Source organism: Balaenoptera acutorostrata, chromosome 15 (assembly GCF_949987535.1).
Source record: "Balaenoptera acutorostrata chromosome 15, mBalAcu1.1, whole genome shotgun sequence".
NCBI classification, from domain to species: Eukaryota; Metazoa; Chordata; class Mammalia; order Artiodactyla; family Balaenopteridae; genus Balaenoptera; species Balaenoptera acutorostrata.
The window spans coordinates 26504878-26526000 of NC_080078.1; the positions used below are offsets into that span (position 1 = coordinate 26504878).

At 42.9% G+C, this 21123-nt stretch overlaps 1 protein-coding gene across 1 annotated transcript; it reads right to left on the reverse strand.

Annotated features, from left to right (window-relative positions):
• Nucleotides 1-11571: 11571 nt before the first annotated feature.
• On the reverse strand, nt 11572-20802 carry MPV17L (MPV17 mitochondrial inner membrane protein like). The gene is made up of 4 exons (XM_007188437.2): nt 20493-20802; nt 17765-17835; nt 12832-12861; nt 11572-12748 (listed from the first exon to the last, which is right to left on the reverse strand). Exons 1-4 carry the CDS (start codon nt 20800-20802, stop codon nt 12569-12571), a joined length of 591 nt encoding a protein of 196 aa, XP_007188499.2. The 3' UTR covers nt 11572-12568.
• Between the last annotated feature and the right edge of the window lie 321 nt (nt 20803-21123).

Genomic DNA, 21123 nt, shown 5'->3' on the forward strand with positions numbered 1-21123 from the left:
CTTTGTTAAACATTTCTTGCATCTTCTCGATCTTTGCCTCCATTCTTTTTTTTTTAATATTAATTTATTTATTTTATTTATTTTGGTTGTGTTGGGTCTTCGTTTCTGTGCGAGGGCTTTCTCTAGTTGCGGCAAGTGGGGCCACTCTTCATCGCGGTGCGCGGGCCTCTCACTATCGTGGCCTCTCTTGCTGCGGAGCACAGGCTCCAGACGCGCAGGCTCAGCAATCGTGGCTCACGGGCCCAGCCGCTCCGCGGCATGTGGGATCTTCCCAGACCGGGGCACGTCCCCTGCATTGGCAGGCAGACTCTCAACCACTGCGCCACCAGGGAAGCCCTTTGCCTCCATTCTTATTCCGAGGTCCTGGATCATCTTCACTATCATTATTCTGAATTCTTTTTCTGGAAGGTTGCCTATCTCCACTTCATTTAGTTGTTTTTCTGGGGTTTTATCTTGTTCCTCTGCCTTTTCATCTTGTCTATCTTTCTGTGAATGTGGTTTTTGTTCCACAGGCTGCAGGACTGTAGTTCTTCTTGCTTCTGCTGTCTGCCCTCTGGTGCTAAACATTTGTTGAATAAATGGATAAATGAATGAATGAGCAGTAGGTAGTGTAGTGAATTGTTTTTTTAGTTCCCTACCACCATTTATTGTATACATGGCCCTACCCTAGTCCCAGCAGCTCAGAGGAAGTAAAATATAGTAAAAAAAAAAAAAAAAAAAAAAAGGTGCTGATAATTCACAAGTCAGTCAATTATTAGCTTTTGGATTTCAAAACAGGCTTTGGAAACTAATCATAGAAGGATTCTGAAAAGCTCTACAGTCCCCAAACTAACCTCTGAGTATCAAAAGTCAAGTCCCAAAGGGCTCACAGCATAAAGTTTCTGCAATCATGGACAGATTTATGAAGAACAAATGAAGAGCCAGATGACCTTGCCCTGGGAGATAGATTCCTTAACAGAGGAAGGTGAAAAGGAGAGGTGCTGGGGGCCCTGGGAGAGAGGTCCCTGGGGCTGGAGAGACTGCTTGGAGAGTTGAGTCACCACTGAAAGGCCTCCAGCCTCTCTGGAGTGAGCACTGGACCTCATCGGCAAAGGGGGGCCAGGTCAAGGCTCACAGATCACCCGAGTCACTGCCTAAGCCAAGGCCTGCCTAGGTCCACAGCCAGGAGCTCTGTGGCAGCCCTCCTCAGGGCCCGCATGTTCATTTTCCAGCAAGACAGACACATCTGCGGCTCAGATGTGGCCCAGCCCTCTAAATTACCCTTGTGTACATAAGCCTACTGTTCTTAATCCTGGGGGGGAAGTGGGGGGAAATGGAAGGGAAAGCCTTACGAGCCCATCCTGACTGGAGCCAGCATGGGGATGAATATTAACCTGGCAGAAAAAAATCTTTTTTTTCAAGTTTGATTAACAAGTAAAATTTGAATAAAAAGAAGGCAAGGACACAACATCCTAGGAGGGGACACACAAGCAAAATGTCAGATGTTCTGATGGAGCCACAAAGAAACCAGTATTAGCAGGAGAAGCATACATAGTGGGGAGTAATAAAATTGATTTTCGCAAACCATTTGCCTGTATTGTTCATCATTCTGTCTACACATTTGCATTTAGAATTTGCCTCTTCTTGGAAATTCCCTGGCGGTCCAGTTGTTAGGACTCCTCGCTTCCACTGCTGGGGGCCCAGGTTCAATCACTGTTCAGGGAACTAAGACCCCTGCAAGCCACGCGGTGCAACCGAAAAAAAAAAAAAAGGAAAACTAAATAAATAAATAAAATAAAATTTGCCTCCTCTAGCTTTTGCTTTACGATAGACTATTTTATACACCTTTTTTTCTTCTTTTATACAGAGTGAAAAGTTTTTCATTTCTTCAAGGCAAAGCTTAATTGTGCCAAACTGTTGAGAAATGACTCAAGATGTATATATTGCTCCTTATTTCTCCCAGAGGATAAAATAAACTACTTGCATTCATTAACTCTATTCAAAAATTTCACACATTGGACTTCCCTGGTGGCACAGTGGTTAAGAATCCACCTGCCAATGCAGGGGACATGGGTTTGAGCTCTGGTCCAGGAAGATTCCACATGCCATGGAGCAACTAAGCCCGATGCACCACAACTACAGAGCCTGCAATCTAGAGCCCACGAGCCACAACTACTGAAGCCCACCCGCCTAGAGCCCGTGTTCCGCAACAAGAGAAGCCACCACAATGAGAAGCCCGCGCACCGCAACAAAGAGTAGCCCCTGCTCACCGCAACTAGAGAAAGCCCGCGCGCAGCAACAAAAACCCAACGCAGCCATAAATAAATAAATAAATTAGTAAATAAATAACATATTAAAAGCAACTTACCTATCACCCTTTAAAAAAAAAGATTCACACATCACCTGCAGAAGATTCTGTAATACTGTTCTCACAAATTCATTATTGGCCAAAAGCCTGGAAATTGTGGTTCACTTTAGTAATACTTATCATTATGGAGCAAAAACAGACTGCAAAACTTGGCAAATTATAATTTCTGTGTGGTGGGCTTGTATCTTACTGTTCAGTATATTAATTTAATACTTCATGTCCCTTTATTAAGTCCTCTAAATATTATTGTTTTCTCTGGCATTCAACCCATGCATAAACTGACTTTTTCCCATTTTCCTTTCGTAGCAAAAAGTTAAAGTAAAACTGGCCAAATGTACAACAACTTTACTGACATACCTTTTTTTCCCCTAAGAACATTCTCTTAATCTTCAATTTAGAGGCCTGCTATTGAAGAAATCAACTGGACGGGGAATATTTTCACTTTGGTTTAGCAGTTTCTGTTTCAACTTTCCAATTTACAACTCTTATGCAGAAGACATTCAGAAAGAATGACCCATGAAAATTTAACAAACCTGAACTCTACATGTAACTTTATTTCAATTGTTCTATCCCCCTTCAAATTCTAGAACTAAAAGCTAACAGATGGGTACAAGGAAAGGAATTCCATCTCCCACCCTCCAAGTTAACTTCCTGACAGCCACTTACTATTTCCATTATATCCACAACAGTTTAATTATAATATTGAAACAACAGAAAGGGACCTGATGGGAATGTTAAATCAGTACAGCCACTATGGAGAATAGTATGGAGGTTCCTTAAAAAACTAAAAATAGAGCTACCATATGATCCTACAATCCCACTCCTGGACATATATCTGGAGAAAACTCTAATTCAAAAAGATACATGCACTCCAATGTTCATAGCAGCACTATTTACAATAGCCAAAACATGGAAGCAACCTAAATGTCCATCGATAGATGAATGGGTAAAGAAGATGTGGTATATATATATATATATATATATATATATATATATATATACACACACACACAATGGAATACTACTCAGCCATAAAAAAAAGAATGAAATAATTCCGTTTGCATGGACCTAGAGATTGTCATACTGAGTGAAGTAAGTCAGAAAGAGAAAAACAAGTATCACATGGTATCACTTATACGTGGAATCTAAAATATGATCCAAATGAACTTATTTACGAAACAGAAACAGACTCACAGACATAGGAAACAAATTTATGGTTACCAAAGGGGAAGAGGCAGGGAGGGATAAATTAGGAGTTTGGGATTAGCAGATACACACTACTATATATAAAATAGATAACCAACAAGGACCTACTACATAGCACAGGGAACTATATCCAATATTCTGTAACAAACCATGATGGACAAGAATATGAAAAAGAATATATATATATATGAACTGTACACCAGAAACTAACAGCATTGTAAATCAACTATACTTCAATAAAATTCTTTTTAAATAAAAAATAAAATTTAAAAATAAAACAATAAAATAAAGAAGGGGACCTGAACTGAAGATGCAATCATACAGAAAGGAGAGCCACGGAAAGATCTAATGTGACCTCGAGGCATGTATGTATACATGTTCACAAACAGCATAAATGTATACATTTGCTGAACTCAACTCCAGAACAAACCAATATATTTTTCAAATACGCATTTGCAATTCCTTCATGGAATGTGTCCAGGGAAATCTATTTCAGTCACGATAGTAGGAAGGAAGGAATTTAAATCACGAAGGAAGAAATGAGTGGACTCCAGGCCAAAGGAGCCACAAGAACACTGGATGGTGGAAAAAGCAGCTTCAGTAACTTGCAGCTGAAGCTCAAGTTGGCCTCCTCAGTATTAATATGAGGAATCTTAATACTGCATTTTTTCCCTACTTTATGCTCAAAAAGAATGGTTTTTGAGAAGTCACTTGGGAATGATTTCAACTCTAAATTTTCAGCTCTATGAGAGTACAAACATACACAGGAAGTACACCATAAGTGACAACGAGCACATATAGACAGATAAGGACAACCTGTATCTCAATCCAAAGTAAAGGCATAAATCTTACATTTGCAAAAGAGGTGATTAGGAAAGATTACAGGATGTAAATCTCATTTCCTTTACATATTTCCCAGAATATTCATACCACCAATAATACAAAACAGCCAGAGTCATTTGCTTTACCTAACTAAAATTCATTTATTTTTCATTTACATTAAATCACACTACCCTAAAAATTTAATATACATATTTTATACATAAAATTTAAACTTAGAAATGAAGTAACTGGTGTTGCTTTTACAACCCTTTCCGCCCAAAATATGAAGAGTATTCTGGCTCCATGGCTCAGAGGGATAGGCCACTGATATGAGTGTTAGAAAATGAACAAATAGTTCTTCATCATGAATAGTAGAAAGGCAATATTCAGAAACGGCAGGTGTCTGCCCAACTATCGGACCTCAGTATTGAGGTAGAGTATCAATCACACTGACAGAGTCCTTCACTAGGAAGCATCATCAAACACTGTGAGAGTCTCAGCTCCAAAATGGCTTGCCATCTTACCAGAATCAATTCTCGGTCCCCAACATTCACAGAATTCACAACATACATATTCCATCCACTGTCAACCTAAAGTGAAAATGTAGTCCGTTCTGTTGTTGGGCCATTATCTGGCTACCTGGCTGAATTTCCATTTTCAGGTTATATACGGAGGCTGTGGAGTAGGAGTGGATGACCACCTACATATTATGATTTCAGGGGGGTCCCAGAAATTAACGTCCAGAGTAAATCTGTAACAGTTGTGAGCTGGTGGTCATCACCCAGACAACCACACTGCATGAACCACAAACTATGAAATATTAACATACATAAACAGGGGGAAATATTCAGGGTTCTCCCAAAAAACAGAAACAAAGGGCTGTGTATAGAGAAGGACATTTATTATAAGGAATTGACTCACATGATTATGGAGACAAGCCCCAAATCTGCAGGGTGAGTCAGCAAGCTGGAGACCCAGGAGGGTCGATGGTTTAGTTCCAGTATGAGTCTGAAGGCCTGAGAACCAGGTGAGCCGATGGGGTAGCTCCCATCTGAAGGCCGACAGGCTCAAGACATAGGAAGAGCCAATGTTTCGAGTCCAACAGTAGAAGAAAAGCCAATGTCCCAGTTTGAAGGCAGTCAGGCAGTAAGAATTCTATTACTTGGGATGAGGCCAGCCTTTTTGTTCTATTCAGGCCTTCAGCTGATTGGACAAGGCCCACCCACATTAGGGAAGGCAATCTGTTTGACTTAGTCTACCAATATAAATGTTACTCTCATCCAAAAACACCTTCAGAGAAACACCCAGAATAATGTTTGACCAAATATCTGGGCACCCCGTGGCCCAGTCAAGTGGACACATAAAATTAACCATCACAAAGGGTAATTTAGTGATTTGGAGAAGGCCCAACTATCACGATTCCACCCAATTCCCCCTTTTTTGTTTTGGCCACGCCACGTGGCTTGCGGGATCTTAGTTCCCTGACCAGGGATCAAACCCAGGGCCCCTGCAGTGGAAGCATGGAGTTCTAACCACTGGACTGCAGGGAATTCCCTCCACCCAATTCTTTCTTTTTTTAAAAAAATTTATTTATTTTATTTTTGGCTGCATTGGGTCTTCATTGTTGCACGCGGGCTTTCTCTAGCTGTGGCGAGTGGGGGCTACTGTTCATTGCGGTGCACGGGCTTCTCATTGCAGTGGCTTCTCTTGTTGCGGAGCACGAGCTCTAGGAGCATGGGCTTCAGTAGTTGTGGCGTGTGGGCTCAGTAGTTGTGGCTCGCAGGCTCTAGAGCGCAGGCTCAGTAGTTGTGGCGCACGGGCTTAGTTGCTCCGCGGCATGTGGGATCTTCCCAGACCAGGGCTTGAACCCTTGTCCCCTGCATTAGCAGGCAGACTCTTAACCACTGTGCCACCAGGGAAGCCCCCTCCACCCAATTCTTAAAGACAAACAATCCAGTCTTTGTAGAGCTGGGGAGAGGTGTGACGAGACGGTTTTCAGAGGGTATGTGCAAGTTGGGCCAGGGGCATCAAAGCCTACAAGTCATAACCATCTCCAAGAAAATACAATTTTATGGGCCTGAGGCCAAAGTAGGTAAGGGTCTGCACTGTGCCCAGCTTAAGACAGAACAGCTGCCTGCACAAGGGGATGAAAATGAAAGGGCCATCAGTACAGACTGCTCAGCAGCAGTCCAGAGGCAAAAAACAAAGATGAGAAATCCACAAATTACATTCATTCATTCAGCAGTATTACAGGGCCTCTGCTACATGCCCAACACTGTGCTAGACATTTCAGATACAAGTATGAATAAGAAATATATTCTTCCCTCCAGGAGCTCAGTCTAGTAGGGAATACAAATATGCAAACAAATAATGATCATCCATTGTGGAAGGTTCACAACACATTGCAGTGATAGACAGCATAATGTAAAGTGTCTCAGAGGTCTTCTGCTAAAAAATACCCTCTTATTTCCACCCCCTCCCACCACAGCAATAGTTACTAAAATTCCATCCAGAGAGTCATTTGTGTTAGCAATTAAAACAAAACAAAACAAAACTCAACTAGAAAGGCTGTCATCCACATCTCAGTAAATTAGCTTAATAAACCTACTTTTCTAAATGTAGCTGAAGTCAGTCAGATAGAGAGAACGGGAGTTTTGAGAGGTGAGGAAAAGACATGAGAACCGATTTGGAAGATACTGCACTAAGTCAGAGAGAATGCAGGGAACGGGCATCCAGAGGAAGGAGAGGATCTCTGAAAAGAAAGGGGACACTTCAAGGTCAAAATCTTCAAGTAGGGCTTCCCTGGTGGTGCAGTGGTTCAGAATCTGCCTGCCAATGCAGGGGACACGGGTTCGAGCCCTGGTCTGGGAAGATCCCACATGCCGCGGAGCAACTAGGCCCGTGAGCCACAATTACTGAGCCTGCGCGTCTGGAGCTTGTGCTCCGCAACAAGAGAGGCCGCGGTACTGAGAGGCCCGCGCACCGTGATGAAGAGTGGCCCCCACTTGCCGCAACTAGAGAAAGCCCTCGCACAGAAACGAAGACCCAACACAGCCATAAATAAATAAATAAATAAATAAATAAATAAATAAATAAAATTTAAAAAAAAAAAAAACTTCAAGTACAAGGACCCATTAAGTTTCTAATACTTTCAGAAGATGAACCTAATTTCTAATGGAAGCTGCCTCCAGAATGTTCACTCACTTCAAAATTCTCCCTAGGGCTGATTGATCCTTCCTCATTTTCTTCCCCCAGAGGGAAGAAAAGATCCAAAGAGGAGGCTCTGCTACCATCTCTCTAAATCATGGCTGTCGTGTCACTTAAGTAGTCTGATCCCTAACTTCATCACAGTTATTCTGTCCCCTTGGATTGTCTGGGTGGTCAGGGTTAGGGAGGGATGAAGGACAGGAGAAGGGGGCTTGTTATGGCCATTCGACAGAGAAAGGAAGGAAGGTATGGATAAATAAAGATTTAAGGAAAGAAAGACACAATGGGGAAGAGAACTAAAAAAAGATAGGCTTCTAACTGATACATGCCAATAATGTTACTCAGTTACTAACTAATCCCTTTTATTCACTTGGTTGGCTACTGCTCACAGTAGCTTGAAATTCCAAGTACATCCTTTATTGTTAAACTCCAGATTTCCCCTTTCACTTATTCTCCATTATTAAAAGAAAAAATTTCAATAGTTGTTTAATTGCATTTTCTGTTCCTTTAGATTCTAAACATTGTGGGTAAAACTAGATTAAGTGTAGCCAATGCAAGGTCAAGATCTTCAGGCACAAAAAATCCATTAAATTTCTAATAGTTTCAGAAGATGAACCTAATTTCAAATGAAAGCTGCCTCCAGAATATATGGTTAAGCATGTTCTGGGTATAATTTGTTTTGGCAAACACTGTAGAAATTCACATAAAATTTCACTGAACTAAAAGTAAATTGCCCACCTAGCAAAAGATATTTTTCAATAGCTTCAAATGAATCCTAAAGGATGACAATTCTTGGAGAGAAATAAAGTATGGGTGAGTTAGAAATTGTAATTTTGGGTCATCTACCTCAATCAGAGAGACTATCTATGTTTAATTTGGTTGTGGTTAACACAGTTGATTTGGAGGCCTTATTTAGACACAACCTGAAATACCAAAGTTAAATCTCTATATCTATGTGTTTTGTAGTGAAAGAAATGAAACAAAATTTTCTTCAAAGTATTAAAAACCAAAATTGCAATTATTAATGAAGTACTAGAATGTGAAAATGTTTTCCTCTTTGAATTATCTTTTAGTAGCTGTAATTCCTCTCATTCATTGAACACTTTTCTTATTCTGGCCCCCCAAAATATCAATACAAATAAGATAAAGTTTTCCTAAAGCACCCTTCATTTTCATGAACCCCTAAATGCAAAATTTCACTATGTAGTGGGCAAATAATCACTTTGTCTGCTGAATCACCTTACTGACAGATTTTGAGGAAAATATTTTTACATGCCACTCTCAAACTTGTTATCAGAAATTTTTAAACACATGCAAACTCTCACATTGCCTAATTTTTCCTCACCAAACCCACTATGATATAGCTAAAAGGGAATAACTTTCATTAATTTTCCTATAAATGAAAAAGACTGATAGGTTACAAATTATGCATGATTTTTAATTACAAGTAAGCTGGACAGAAACATCTACTTTATTCAAAGTTGAGGAACAGCCAATGGAAATTTCCCTCTAATTTAGAACTTAAATGCCTTTTCTTTTTCTTCTCTTTCAAGATCTCATCTCGGGCTTCCCCGGTGGCGCAGTGGTTGAGAATCCACCTGCCAATGCAGGGGACACAGATTCAATCCCTGGTCCAGGAAGATCCCACATGCTGCAGAGCAACTAAGCTCGTGTGCCACAACTACTGAGCCTGTGCTCTAGAGCCCATGAGCCACAACTACTGAGCCCACATGCCACAAATACTGAAGCCCGCGCATCTAGAGCCTGTGCTCCAGAATGAGAGAAGCCACTGCAATGAGAAGCCCGCGCACCGCAATGAAGAGTAGCCCCCGCTCACAGCAACTAGAGAAAGTCCGTGTGCAGCAACGAAGACCCAACACAGCCAAAAATAAATAAATAAATAAAATAATTTAAAAAAAATAAAATCTCATCTCATCTGATCCTACCATCACCACTCCAGTTCACAGACCTTCAGTCTTGCGACTTTCCATCCTTCAAGACCCAGCTCAGGCATCTCCTCCATGGAGCCTTCCCAGGTTGCCTCAGGCACCATGTTTCAAAGTACCTACTGCTTATGTCACTAACCTACAGCTGGGAGGCATTACTTGAGTAATATTCAAGCTTTCTATTGACCACTTGTCACGGATGTTGTTCAAGCAATGAATGATGAATCGGATTAGATGTCCTGAGAACCTGATTATCAATTTCTTCACTTAAACTCCCAACTAGACCACGGACTTCTTTTAACAGTTATCGCCTTGTTGTTTACCCTCTTCACATCCCTACAGTGGCCCTTTAATAACATTTATTATTTACATAAGGGTTATGAAATTTTATCTACTATGGTTATCCTGGTGGACTATAAGGGTGGTTGCATCCACTTGTACAGAAGGAAAAGATCTCCCTTGAACTGAGAAATCATTTTTCAGTTATCTGGGTAAAAGGCCTATATCTGAGACTGGAAATGGAAACTACGAGTCCAAAAAGATGGGACTAGGCACTCCTGATTTTACTGGTAGCGGGGCCAAGAAGACAACTCCCTGGTAGTGGTGGCCAATGGCATTACCATACTATGGCCATCAGGGCATCAGAAAAGTAGGAAAGCTGGGTAGGTGCCATTAGAGTTACAAGGTAAATACCTCAAATGCCAGGACCCAGGATCAAAAAAGCAATATTCTGTAAACTTTTTTCAAAAAAATGCTTCAACATCGTCTAAATTTCCTTTCTGTTTTCTACATGTATTAGGTAAAGTTGTTTTGAAAATCCAGTCTACCTCAACTCTGTCAAGGGAAATGAATGAAAGGTTCTGCCTTTGCCTGAGCAACCAGGGGGCACAGAAAAGGGGCCAGGTGGCAACACACAAGCAAGTTAAAGAAACCTTATGAATGGGGAAATCTGGAAGAAGAATAAGAGCCACCTGCTCTGTTCTAAACACTGGAAGGTTGAGAGTGTGTTTTACCAAGGACAGCAGCATTTTAAAACAAACACTGCATTATTTCGAAGGAGTTCCATTTCTCACACTAAAAAAAAAAAAAGTACTCCTGCATAAAAATTAAAAAGGTATTATTTGCAAAAATTCAGAGAATACATGCTACATATTCTCTCTACAGTACAGAGTAACACATTATTGAGTAAAGATTATCATACTTTTATGAATAATAAGCTTTTCCCCCTTGACAGTATAAACAAGGTTTGTTTTCTGAAATATTTTCCCAAACACTATTCTTCCACCATAAGTAATATTGAAGCTCATCTAAACGATTGCCTGGTAGTTCTTTCTATAGTTACTCCGGATATTCTTTTTAAACGACAAAACGTGTCTTATACGTTGTGAAATAGCTCTTCTGTTGTATGAACTAACTTTTAGAACTACCGGAAAAAAAAATTAGGGCTTCCCTAGTGGCGCAGTGGTTGAGAATCTGCCTGCCGGTGCAGGGGACACGGGTTCGAGCCCTGGTCTGGGAGGGTCCCACATGCCGCGGAGCAACTAGGCCTGTGAGCCACAACTACTGAGCCTGCGCGTCTGGAGCCTGCGCTCCGCAACGAGAGGCCGCGATAGTGAGAGGCCCGCGCACCGCGATGAAGAGTGGCCCCCGCTTGCCGCAACTAGAGAAAGCCCTCGCACAAAAACGAAGACCCAACACAGCCAAAAATAAATAAATAAATAAATAAATAAATAAAATTAAAAAAAAATATATTTTAGAATTAAACTATCTAGAAATCCTTACTCTTGCCCCAATAATGTAAAATATATTCATATCTATTAAATTCAAATAAATCCACACTTAAAAGTTATTTACTTATGACATATAAATTTATATTACAAGTTATATAAATTATATGCTTAAAATATTTAGGCATACATTCTTAAATTAATCTTAAATATAAATTCTCAAGATAAATATATTAACATCTCAGTGCTTCACATCTTTAAATCTGTGAAACACTCCATGGGAAGCAACAGAATAGTGATGCAATTCTCGGGTGAAAACTGCTAAAACTTCTTGAAATAGTCAAATAATTGTTAAACCCACTGGTTTTGTAGTTAGAAAAACAGTAAATCTGAAAAACTGGATCAAGTTTCTCATGTACGCCTTAAAGATTACCTATAAAGATTTATGTTAAAGCACTAATTTTAAAAAAGATAACATCAGTGTGAATTTGGGGTAACTATTTTCCCTGGAACTTTATGGAATACAGTTCTTCCTTCCAGAAGAAAACTTATTAATTTTTTTTAGAAACTTCACTCAATATATTTTTTTTAAAAGCCAAATATTTTATATATTTCATATATCTAGGAAATGGGATATTTAGCCAAGTGACTATGCTGAAAACTAAAAAACATTAACTAAAAAATAATTAAAAACTATAAAAGTAGAAGACATCAGTAAAATACACTCTATACAGAACACTAATCATACACTGCGCACATATTTTTTTACATAAAACGTACTTGCAGAACTTTAATATTAGCATAACAATAAATTATTATACAGCATTTTAGGGGAAAATCTGGTTATTCAATCTTCCTGATTGAATTCTGTGTAAACAGAAATTAACTATAAGGACTATTTTTGGTATAAAAGGTAATCTGATCCAAAAGTGTTTAAGAGATAACCTGAGATTTTAGAAGAGAAATGTATACAATCAAAATGGAAGTTCCTTAAATCAACTGGCAATAAAATATTAGACCAGAAATAGTAACGATTATAAATTGCCATTTTGCCACTGTTATTGATATTAACCACAGTATTAGGGAAGTGAAAATACTAGAGAAGTATCAATAATACTTTTGGATTAGAATGAAAAAAAAGGAGATTTGAATAAAATTGAAAGTTATCATTCCTAATTAAAAAACAATCGGGTCTACAGAATAGTAATTCTTCAAAATGGAGCACATAACTGGTAAGCAGGGTACTTCATCTGCAGGCAATCCTCTGCATTTAAGGGGAAAAAATTAGTCAATTTCAGGGAGTTCTTGACTTGTCATTTCTCTGGGGGTCTTTCAACTTCAGTTGTTCCCTTTATACAAAGGAAAGTAAAAGCTGACTTCAAGGTACCATCACCACCCTGTTGTGAAAAGCAGAGGAAAGTGGCCCACAGAAAACCACAGAGCCCAGTGTAAGCTGTTCTCCAGTGAACAGGAACAAGGCTGAAGTTGGTCAGCTATAACAGAGAGAGAGAGAGTCTTTTAGGGCTCCATATAAACCAGACCCATGAGTTAGCATTCTAAGTAGTTTGAAACTCACCTGTACAAAAGGCCAGTACATCAGACCACTCTGGAATAAAGAAAAACTTTATTAGGATGCTTTTTAATCGCACAAAACAATCACACAGTACGTTCTATAAAGCATTAAGAAACACCAGGCAGGTGGAATGTGGACGTGGTATTATATTTCAGACTAAGCAGATTAAATTAGACTACTTATGGTCTCTTGAGTGGAAGAGGGTAAGGAGTTGTACAAACAGCTGTTAGGCACAAGAATAAAGATTTTTATTATATTCACAAATTTACAATAAAAAGTCTACCTGAATCAGTACCAATTCTGGAAGACAACTGCTTTCAAAATAACAACACATATTTATTTATTTAAATTTATTTATATTTTATTTTTGGCTGCGTTGGGTCTTTGTTGCTGCATGCGGGCTTGCTCTAGTTGCGGCGAGGGAGGACTACTCCTTGTTGTGGTGCGCGGGCTTCTCATTGCGGTGGCTTCTCTTGCTGTGGAGCACGGGCTCTAGGCGCGCAGACTTCAGTAGTTGTGGCATGCAGGCTCAATAGTTGTGGCTCACGGACTTACTTGCTCTGTGGCATGTGGGATCTTCCCAGACGAGGGCTCGAACCCGCGTCCCCTGCATTGGCAGGCAGGTTCTTAACCACTGAGCCACCAGGGAAGTTCACAACACATATTTATATATTGCAATTTTCCTGTTTGCCCAAGGGAAATATTGATAAAATACAGGATCATCAATGATTTTTAAAACTCTAGACTAAACTGTTCTTTATGGTGATTTGATAATAATATATTCTAACTACTTCATGCTACAGAATAAGTTTAGCTTTTAAGATGTATTTATTTGTGGGAATTCCCTGGTGGTCCAGGGGTTAGGACTCGGGGCTTTCACTGGTGGGGCCCAGGTTTGATCCCTGGTCAGGGAACTAAGATCCTGCAAGCCACGTGGTGCGGCCAAAAAAAAAAAAAAAGATGGATTTATTTTAACAGGTTTTAACCTGTTCATTCTGACAAAAGAGTCATCATTATGGATTTTTTTTAAAGATAGAGATCTTGGTATGTAAATTACATCTTTAAAAAAAAAGCTAGAGGTTTTTGTTTTGTTTTGTTTTGTTTTATTTTTGGCTGTGTTGGGTCTTCGTTTCTGTGCGAGGGCTTTCTCTAGTTGCGGCAAGCGGGGGCCACTCTTCATCGCGGTGCACGGGCCTCTCACTGTCGTGGCCTCTCTTGTTGTGGAGCCCAGGCTCCAGACGCGCAGGCTCAGTAATTGTGGCTCACGGGCCTAGTTGCTCCGCGGCATGTGGGATCTTCCCAGACCAGGGCTCAACTCCGTGTCCCCTGCATTGGCAGGCAGATTCTCAACCACTGCGCCACCAGGGAAGCCCTAGAGGTTTTTAAAATAGTCCTTACAAATGGTATTACACTAGTAATATAAAGATGGTATTATTTTTTTCTTTTTTTTTACTAATTTTTATTTTCTAAAGTTTCTATAATAAACTGTTGCAATGAAAGCTATTTAAAGTTTAAAGTGTATACTCATTTAAGAATTTACTACTTTAGGGGCTTCCCTGGTGGTGCAGTGGTTAAGAATCTGCCTGCCAATGCAGGGGACACGGGTTCGAGCCCTGGTCTGGGAAGATCCCACATGCCGTGGAGCAACTAAGCCCGTGTACCACAGCTACTGAGCCTGCGCTCTAGAGTCCGCGAGCCACAACTACTGAAGCCCACGTGCCTAGAGCCCGTGCTCTGCAACAAGAGAAGCCACTGCAATGAGAAGCCCACACATCGCAGCAAAGAGTAGTCCCCGCTCTCAGCAACTAGAGAAAACCGCGTGCAGCAGCAAAGACCCAATACAGCCAAAAATTAAATAAATGAATAAATAAATAAATTTATTTAAAAAAAAAAGAATTTACTACTTTAGGAAAAACCCATCCAAACATGGCTTCACTTCTTATGGCAATTTTTTTTCTTCAGAATGTAGCATCACTCAGTGTGCAGATCTTGGTCTCCCATGCCATTCCCCACAAAAAGGAAAAAGGACTCCTCAAAGAAATGGTTGATTCCAGGGCCAGAGTAGGGGAGGTACAAGGTACAAGGTACAAGACGAGCCGAGAACATCTATCTTTATGATATAAAGTAAGAAAGTGGCTTAAAATAAAAAAAAGATGGGGGGGGTATCACAAGGACATAGGAGCCAGCTTGAAGCAACTCTCACTGGCCAAGTCTGGGACATTTGCACACCAAAAATAATTAAACACAGCAATGAATTATAAACCATCGATAAAATGGGAATCCCTGAGTCCCTACTGATAACAGAGAAATAAGCAAATAACAGGGAGAGAAAAGTGGGCTCTTGCTTACAGAATGCTGTGTGCTACCCAGTAAATGCGGATGGGTCACCGTAGATGTGTCCTTGCCCATCAACCCTACTTCCAATCCATCATCAAGACCTACCAATTCTATCTCCTAAGTATTTTTGAAATCCTTCCTCTGCCCACTGCTTCATGATTTCTTACGTGAACTTGGTCACAATAACCCCCTAACTGGTCTCCCTTGCCAGTAATTACTTAAGTTCAAGATCCTTGGCCTGGCCTTCAACACCTTCCAAGATCCAAAGTCATTTGCAGTTGCTCCTCAATTCATATTTTATATTCTATGAATAGCATCCCTTGTAGTTTCTCCCTTACAGGTACACCACAGTGTTTTATGCATTCCTTACTCGGCTCCTTCTGCCCCTGGAAAGGCCCAGGTATCCGCCTAACTCCCCTGAGTTCTTTAAGACTCCGCTCAGGCATAACCTGCCCCCAGAAGCTTTCCTTGAGCCACACCCCTACATCTCCATGCTGTGCTAAGTACCCGTTTCCATGCTCTGAGCAACGCTCGTGGCACTGAGGTTAATGTTTGTCTATTCACTTGTCAATCTACCCCACTACACTGTAAGTCCCTTAAAGACAGTAGCAATGTGTGTGTGTGTATATCTCCCTCTATATATATTTATATATATGCTTTGTGTTATCTTCCGCTAACACCTAGCGCAATGCCTAGCAGATAGTTTCTTGTTATGCGAGATCTTCAGGAAAGTCCCCAAATGGTGCTGGGCATCAGACTGCCGGTACCCTCTTTCTTCTCAAGGGCATGGATACAACTGACTCATTTGGAACCACTGTTTTTGTTGTGTTTTGCTTTTTTTAAAAAAAATATTTATTTATTTGGCCGTACCGGGCCTTAGTTGCAGCATCCAGGATCTTCGTTGCCGCGTGCAGGATCTTTAGTTGCAGCATGTGGAATCTAGTTCCCTGACCAGGGATCGAACCTGGGCCCCCTGCACTGGGAATGCAGAGTCTTAACCGCTAGACCACCAGGGAAGTCCCAGAACCACTGTTTTTAAAAAGGTGTGTAAAAGCCGCCACGTTTCTACCCAATGAAGATAGCCTGTATGTCTCCATTAAAGAAGGAGAATCTGAAATATCTGCAAATCCTTGGTCAAAGCCCCTTTCTTTTACAACTCTGCTTGGCTTGCTCTTCGTATAAATGTATAAATGTCAGATGTACCTATCTCCATGAGATCTATGACATCATGGGCAAACTTGTTCCTTTTCCAAAGTAAAGCAGAAGAAAATCATATTTGGCTGTCACCATGGGCCTATAATTTTTGCCTCAAGAGAAGTAACAAGAGTTCTGAATGCTTTCCCCCTGGAGGGGCTCGGCAGCATGTGGCTTCCACCCTCCCTGTCATCTGCCTTCAACCACCAAGCGGGTGATAATGGTTCTCGTGCTCAGAATAGTTCAACAGAAGATGCTGGTGGTGTGGGTGAGGGTGGCGGGATGGCTGGGGGTGGCTTGGCACTGCTTTTGATCGGGAATTAAGTAGATGTGGAGCCCTAGACAAGGCTGTGTATATTCTGGAATCCTGAAAATTCACCTCATTGTCATTAATAGAATCAAATAGAATCAAACATTGTCATTAATAGAATCACACTAGGCCAGAGATGGAAAGCATCCCTGACTTTGCCAGGTCTTGAGGACACTGCTCAATAAATCTTCATTGAATAAATGAATAGATATTTGTGGGATTGGATTATATATATATTTGTACTGAGCAAACAGGACAAGAGGTGACTTGATTCCAGCCTCAGGATAACCCTGGGAAACATCTTCCTTTTCTGTAAATACCTTTGTGATGTCAAGAAGGTTCCTTTCAGGGCTTCCCTGGTGGCACAGTGGTTGGGAATCCGCCTGCCAATGCAGGAGACACAGGTTCGAGCCCTGGCCCAGGAAGATCCCACATGCCGCGGAGCAATTAAGCCCATGTGCCACAACTGCTGAGCCTGCGCTCTGGAGCCCACGAGCCGCAGCTGCTGAGCCCGCATGCAACAACTGCTGAGGCCCGCGTGCCTAGAGCCCGTGTTCTGCAACAAGAGAGGCCATCGCGATGAGAGGCCCGCACACCGCAATGAGGAGTAGCCCCCACTCGCCGCAACTAGAGAAAGCCCGCATGCAGCAACGAAGACCCAACACAGCCAAAAATTAATTAATTAATTAATTAATAATAAAAAAAAAAAGGTTCCTTTCATAGGGACTCAGCAGAATGCACACTTGGAAACATCAGCTCTAAATGTGAGAATGATTCCATGAAGCCACTCACATTCTACTATTCCTATTTTGCAATAACCTCTTTGGCTCCAAAAAAATCACTGTGATCACTAACAAGAATAAATATAAGAATGTCAGAAATCGTTGTGAACATTGACTAAAATTCAGAGACACTCACATATAGACACTCTTAAAGTTTCTCATTCAACTATCAAAACAAATTTAAGATCTGTCAAAATATAGTATCCTGTGCCAACCAACTGGAGCCCTAATTTAAGAATATTTTTATTTAAATGTATTTAATGTTAAACAGATACAAAAAGATCCTGGTCATATTTTCAAAAGTCTGTCTTACCTTATATGTATTCCAGAATTTCTGTCTCAGGTCCAAAAATATGTCATCCTTTTCCTGGAGAATACTCATACCTATTTGAAAAAACACACACCAAAAGAATTTTAAAAGATTTAATACGAAGAATACTGTATAACAGTTCATGTTCAAGTTTTCTATTCTAATATGCAAGGTAACCACCACTATCACTCACTCAGTATGTTCCGTCTGACCCAACAGTGAAAACAAAAGATAATCTCCATTCTAAAGTTAGGTAAATTTTAAAGTGATGATAAATATGAAGTGAGAATAGCAGGGTACCAAGTTATAGCAGAATGATTATTTTTTTAAAAAAGCTGTTAGAGAATTCACAAAAACCTCAGTGTTAGCATGGTGGGACTACTGGTGACTTTTCTTCTCTCCCTTCAAAACATTTTGTGAAATGTTTAAAATTTTAAAAATTTAATTTCCTTCTTTTACAAAAAGGCTGCCAGACTCTGGGTATTCTAGCAACTACAGATTTCCCATCTAAGAGGCTTTCTAAACGGAATTTGAAAGCAGAACACCAGTTCAGACTTCCTAAAAACATCTGGAAAACTTTGATGTTCAACAACCCTGAAAAGGAAGTCAGGGAACAAGGACAAAACCCTCCTAATTTAGGAAAGGTGTGAAAATGAGAATGCTTTAAAAAGTCTCCCCCAACTCTGATTAGGAAGAAGGGGAAATAAAATCTTTTTAGTCAATTGCAGGGGATTCTTAGAACAGGACCGGTAAGAAAACCGAGCCCAATATTGGTAATAGTATTCCACTTACCCAGCACTAATTAAGGTCTAAGCACTTGATGCGTTTTCTTTCATCTGACCCTCCTAACCCTCAGCTAAGGATGGTCGAGTTGCAGAGGAGGAAAAGAGCTCAGAGAGGTTGACAGTGATCCAAGTCTAACCCAGGTGTGGATTCCGAGCCAGACCTTTTAATCACAACTATTCTAGCTCCCAAGGCAGCCCCAGCACAAAGGATCATCTGATACAGGCAATTTCCAAGTCTGAGGTGCCTTGAACAAACATCCAACCCACCCCCTTCCCACCATTCCCCCTTCAGTTTAACATGAGGAGAGGGAAACAGGGCCCAGAAATCTGAAATGCAAAACAAAGAAGCAATGTGGGCAGGAATCGGTTTCAGGGGCCACGGGCTTGAACCACAGGCCCCAGCAGCCCTGTGACTGCAGCATCTTTCTGGTTTCAGGAACGCTGACATCCCTCAGGGAGATGAAGACCATGACATGGATTGTGTTGCTTTAGGGCAGGTCGTTTAATCCCTTTGAGCCTCAGTTTCCCTGTCTGTAACATGGGAATAACAATACCTGCCTCACTGGGTTGTCTGAGGATTAGATAGGAATCTGACTCCCAAACGCCAGCAGCCCCCAACCTTCCATCCCATCAGCAGAGTACAAGGGCACTGCAGTAACAGGCATGAGGAACCTGTCTGCCAATCTGGCCTGGAAGTCGCACTGGGATCAGGCACAGATCTTCTGATAAATCAGGCAGCTCCTGCTCTCAGGTCCTCTATCCCCTGACCTCACTGACCCCATGGGCCACGCAGTTGGCACTGCATCAGGCATGTTTCCTGTGGAGTTTGTGACTCTGGCCCCCAAAATAAGATCCATGGGGCAGTGTAGGTTCCTTCAAAGTGGTGACTTGACCACTTCAACACGGTTTAGAAGAAAGCACCAACAGCCACTGACAAGACCCCTTGGGGGATCTGTGATCCCCAATGCCAAGGCCAGGCCCAGGACTCTTGAATTTTCTTAGGGGATTGGGTGCCCCTCCCCTGCCCACTCCCTTCCAAGCAATAGAAAACGCTATGAAGATGAAGGCCACAGAGCCCTTGCCATTGTTTTTAGAATTTAGGGTGCTAAGAAAGGTTCCCAAAGTCAGGCCCTCAGGCTCCAGGGTGGACTTTTTGAGGAGGGGGCGCCCCAGACCCTCACAGGTACAGAGACCTCTCATGGCAGGGGTCCGAGGTCTCCTGACATTTTCTGTGGGTTTTGATATGGGGACGGGACCCCCTTCAGGGAAATCTTGTTACAAAAGCAGGACTACCGCCCTGAGCACACATTTTGAGGGGAACCGGGCCGCACCTCAGATGCCACCGGCTCTGCCTGCACCATCCTGAATCCCCTCACCTTTTGTTTGTATGTTGGAAAGGAGGCCCCTAGCCCCCGGGTGGATCTTCCCAGGAGCAGGACCAGCCCTGCCCCACAACGTGGTCACGGGGCTCACAGCTGACATGGTAGCAAGCTGGGGCCTCCTCGACGTTCCCGTGGACCTTTATCAGGGGAAAATGGATCCCCAGCCCTGCCTCCCCACTTCCAGCCTACGTACGCCCCAGGCGCCCTGAAACCTCCAGCCCCAGACTACGGGCAACCCAGCGTCCGAACTGCGACCCTGGCCCCCTGATCCCTGGCCTCTCCGGCAACCGCCCCTCAATTTCTTTCCCCTCAATCCTGTTAATCCACGGTCCCCAGACTTCTCGACCCTCGCACCTCGACCTCCGGCCCTCGTCCAGACCCTCCCAGTCCCCTGAACCCTGGCCCCCACCCCAGGATTCCAGCCCCGGTCCCCGGCCCCCAGAGCCACAGGCTCCTGCCCGGTCCCAGCCCCTTGAAACCCCGACCCCTGCCTCTCGTCCCCCAATTCCGTATCCGCCTCCGTCCCCCAGTTCCGGCCCCCAGGTGCCCGGCCCGGCTACTCACCGAAGTAGAAGGCAGAGACGTACACCGGCCCGCCGAACGCCTGGTCGCACAGCACCTTGGCCAGGACGGCGCGCGGCGCGCGCCCCGGCAGCGCGCGCTCCAGCAGGCGCAGCCACACGTAGTTGAAGTTTGCGTGGAAGGCCACGGCCACGGTGGCCACGTGCCGCGTCTGCCGCCAGTCGGCAGGGCCGCCCCGCAGCCGCTGCTGCAGCGCGTCGCCGGCTGAGAAGAGCGCGGCGTAGAGCAGCACGTTCGTGGGCCAAGGGTAGCGCCGGGCGGTGCGCAAGAGCTCCCGCCGCCAGCCCGCCATGCCCGTGCCCTGGGCGCCGGCCAGCGACCGCCGCCAGCTCCGGGCCACGCCCACCGCCCCCTGCCCCCTACGCCCCGGCCTCCGCCCTCTGCCCCCAGACCCCGGCGCACCGCCTCCCGCCACCTGCACCTGCCTCCTCTCCACGTTCGAAGGCGATTGGGCGCCCCGCGCACACCCAACTGCACCGACCAATCCCGTGGCCACTGGCGATCCTGGAGGCTGAGCTTTTGAAATACTGCTGGTCCGCATATGCATGATCCCCTTACAAGTCATGTCCAGAGAGGCAAATCCTTACAGACTTCAGGGGCTGGGCGATAGGGG

What these genes read in the sequence shown, in the direction of transcription:
- MPV17L (XM_007188437.2), bottom strand. Translation starts at nt 20,802, where the DNA reads ATGGCGGGCTGGCGGCGGGAGCTCTTGCGCACCGCCCGGCGCTACCCT. An exon ending in AATTCTGGAATACATATAAG is followed by an intron (nt 12,862 to 17,764) that starts GTAAGACAGACT and finishes TCTTTATTCCAG; the next exon opens with AGTGGTCTGATGTACTGGCC. An exon ending in TGTACTGGCCTTTTGTACAG is followed by an intron (nt 12,749 to 12,831) that starts GTGAGTTTCAAA and finishes TCTCTGTTATAG; the next exon opens with CTGACCAACTTCAGCCTTGT.